The 2,772-nt window shown below is 47.7% G+C and overlaps 1 protein-coding gene across 1 annotated transcript; it reads right to left on the reverse strand.

Annotated features, from left to right (window-relative positions):
- Positions 1–872: 872 nt before the first annotated feature.
- JN550_013907 (uncharacterized protein) lies at positions 873–2,155 on the reverse strand (the record flags this gene model as incomplete). The annotated part of the gene is made up of 2 exons (XM_049312546.1): positions 873–1,523; positions 1,907–2,155. The coding sequence occupies 2 exons, from the start codon at positions 2,153–2,155 to the stop codon at positions 873–875; spliced, it is 900 nt and encodes a 299-aa protein (XP_049164124.1).
- Between the last annotated feature and the right edge of the window lie 617 nt (positions 2,156–2,772).

Genomic DNA, 2,772 nt, shown 5'->3' on the forward strand with positions numbered 1-2,772 from the left:
AAATACTAATGAGGTGCGTCCCTTTGTTCTCTCGTAGTTTTTGATACATACTGTATAGCCAGGTATATTTAATGTGCATATGTCCAGATCCTCGTATATTCCTTTGATTTGCAACAAACGAGGTAATGAGTCAGGAAAACTCCGTTTCTACCGTGGTTTCAGGCCCATTGCAGGAAGTGGTTAGTTATAATGTTTCCAATCGCCTCGGCTGATGCAAATATCTGACTAGAGCAGGTCCTATACGCATTGGAAATACTCCGTGAGATGTCGAAGTACCAATATCTGAACGGGCCTGGACGATTGGTGATTTCCGTCCGAAAGGATCTAGATCCGGTTATCCAGTCTAGGTTGAATGGGATCGCTTATGTCACACGTCAGGAAAGTGGAATGGATTGGGAGCAACTGTTGAAGAAACACTCCAGCGTGGGCTCCAGGTCGTAAGGGCTTCAAGGATGGTTGTATGATTGGCTCAGATAGTGCATAACTGAAAGCTAATAAAATGAATATAATAACAAGTTGGTCAACCTCTCCTATAATTGTTCACGAACTGGAAATTCTTACACCTGTGTTTGAAGCTTCTGGGCAACATAGTAGGATTACAGATTGTGTGCTGTGCCGAGGTAGATAGAAAATGGCAAAATCATCGGATCCTCGAGAACACAGTGGAATGGCTTATTGAAAGCATGTCTACTCAGTATGGCATTCTTGGCTTCCTGAAACGCCTGGTCTGATACTATCCTATCCTCAACTCCAAGAATACTGGCCCACGCTTTTCTGCACTGCGCTCAGAGGAACAGTCTCTGACACGCGGGTACCGTACTACCGGGGCACCGTATCATCGACAAGACTGGCCCGTGGTCGGGTGTAGATCGTCAGAGATGGTATGCATGATGTGCTGTAGAATTCAAAGCGCTGTCCTTCGCCTGATAGCGATCAATCGCAATAACAACAATGACAATTATAATGGCAAACAAGACCAAGACAGATCCATACACTGCCTGAGCGATACCGCCATAGTACATCAAGCTGAAGTACGGCATTTTGTCGCTCGCGTTGAAGATTGCGAAGGCGCTTTGAAGATCATGGACATGGTCCGCAAGGTAGCCCCCAGCGCCAATCATAACAAATGATATAATTATCTTGGCGATCGCGTAGAGTTTCCAAGCACTCCCGTGATCCCACAGAAATCTTGGGTGCAGTGCTACAACAAGTCCGTAAATGGCCAAGCCGGCGCTGAGCATCGCCGTAGGTAGCACGTCCAAAAGAATGTTCTTCTGCAGCGACTCAAAGCTGATAGCCAGGCTAGCATGAGAAGCGCTCGCATAGTCGGACCTGGCTCTGTCTCGCAAGATGACAGCGGAGCGTGCGTTGGCCGAGTTGAGAACGGATATGGCGAGTGAAATAATGCTGAAAAATAGGATTGTCAGCCGGGTCCGGATTAGACGTTCGGATGGCATTGCGAAAGAGGATGTGTTAGTGGTGACAATGATCAATATCAATGTTGGAGTATGGATGACAGGAATCTGAGGGTAGAAGCATGAACAGTCAACTGCGAGGAAATCAAACACTACTTATATTTCCTGCTAGCAGGATAGCAGAGGGAGATTTTATCGTTCGGGTGGCTCCATGGACTTGGGGTTACACGGCTCTTCGTGCACTTTGGCACATGATACGGGTGTCTCCGCTGCTGTCAGCCTACTGATGGAGAAAGCGACCTGAATCCGCCTTGTCATCAGCCAGGATTAGTAGCGTATGGTCGATTGGCTTTCTGTATCTTTTTTCAAACCCGAGTTCCTAGCAAGAACAACAAACGTGACCAGCACATGCTGTTAGCTCTGCTTCTCATTTCCTTAACAAGCTTAGGGCCTGTAGCCACATAGCTTCCAAGGCCGCAGTACGGACTAACCCAGCTTTCGGTGCTGGATTCATCGTAGCCCGGTTTGCCGTCTGAGATAGGGGCAGTCAAGGCTTGTACCGAATACGATGTAAATGACAGGATGACCGGGAGCGTTGTCGTAGGGCGACGAGATATGATCGTACGGGTCTCGCTGGAGGCGTAGGTGCATCCCGCACTTTCCAGGCCATCTTCAACGTAGTCTGGATAGAGCTGATCGTTACCACCGTAAACTTCCTTACCCTCACCGAGACTGTTCATTTCCACTACTCCTATCTCAATTTTTTGCTCACAAGGCTTTTCGCACTGGTCAGACTTGTGAAACTTACAGATCCGTGCCATGAGTACTAACAAATTAAACTTATAGTTGTTTTCCTCCGCTACCCTGTGCGCCTGGCGTGAAGCCCTTTCGACCATGAACAAAGGGCATGCTACATAATTACTAAAAAGATTAACGAAAAAAGCAGAAAATAACGACAGGGCTAGTCAAGCTGTTTAAACATCATTATACATGCTGGCAGTGTATCGCCGGGTACCATTCACCAAATGTCTCCGCTAGGCTTTGAGACCATTACAGCAGGCAACCCACAGGTCTGCAAAAAGACACGACGACAATACGGTGCCGTGGCCGTGGGAGTCCTTGAAACGTTATGTTGACTTTACTCGTTGCGGTTTCGGGCCAAGAACCCGCAGGTATCTCGTTGCTTGACAGTTGCTCGTTTAGTTTGTCATTTCGATCACAGCATTGTCGATCAAACCAAGAAGAAACTCCTGATAAACCGCATCTTGGGCGTCAAATGCCCGAACATCGCGTGACCAGGTCGATAAGATCCTACAAGAAGTGATCGAGGTCTCGACTACTCACGCGGGGAGTCCAA

The sequence above is a fragment of the Neoarthrinium moseri genome (genome assembly GCF_022829205.1).
Source record: "Neoarthrinium moseri strain CBS 164.80 chromosome Unknown scaffold178_Wmoseri_CBS_16480, whole genome shotgun sequence".
Taxonomy (NCBI): Eukaryota; Fungi; Ascomycota; class Sordariomycetes; order Amphisphaeriales; family Apiosporaceae; genus Neoarthrinium; species Neoarthrinium moseri.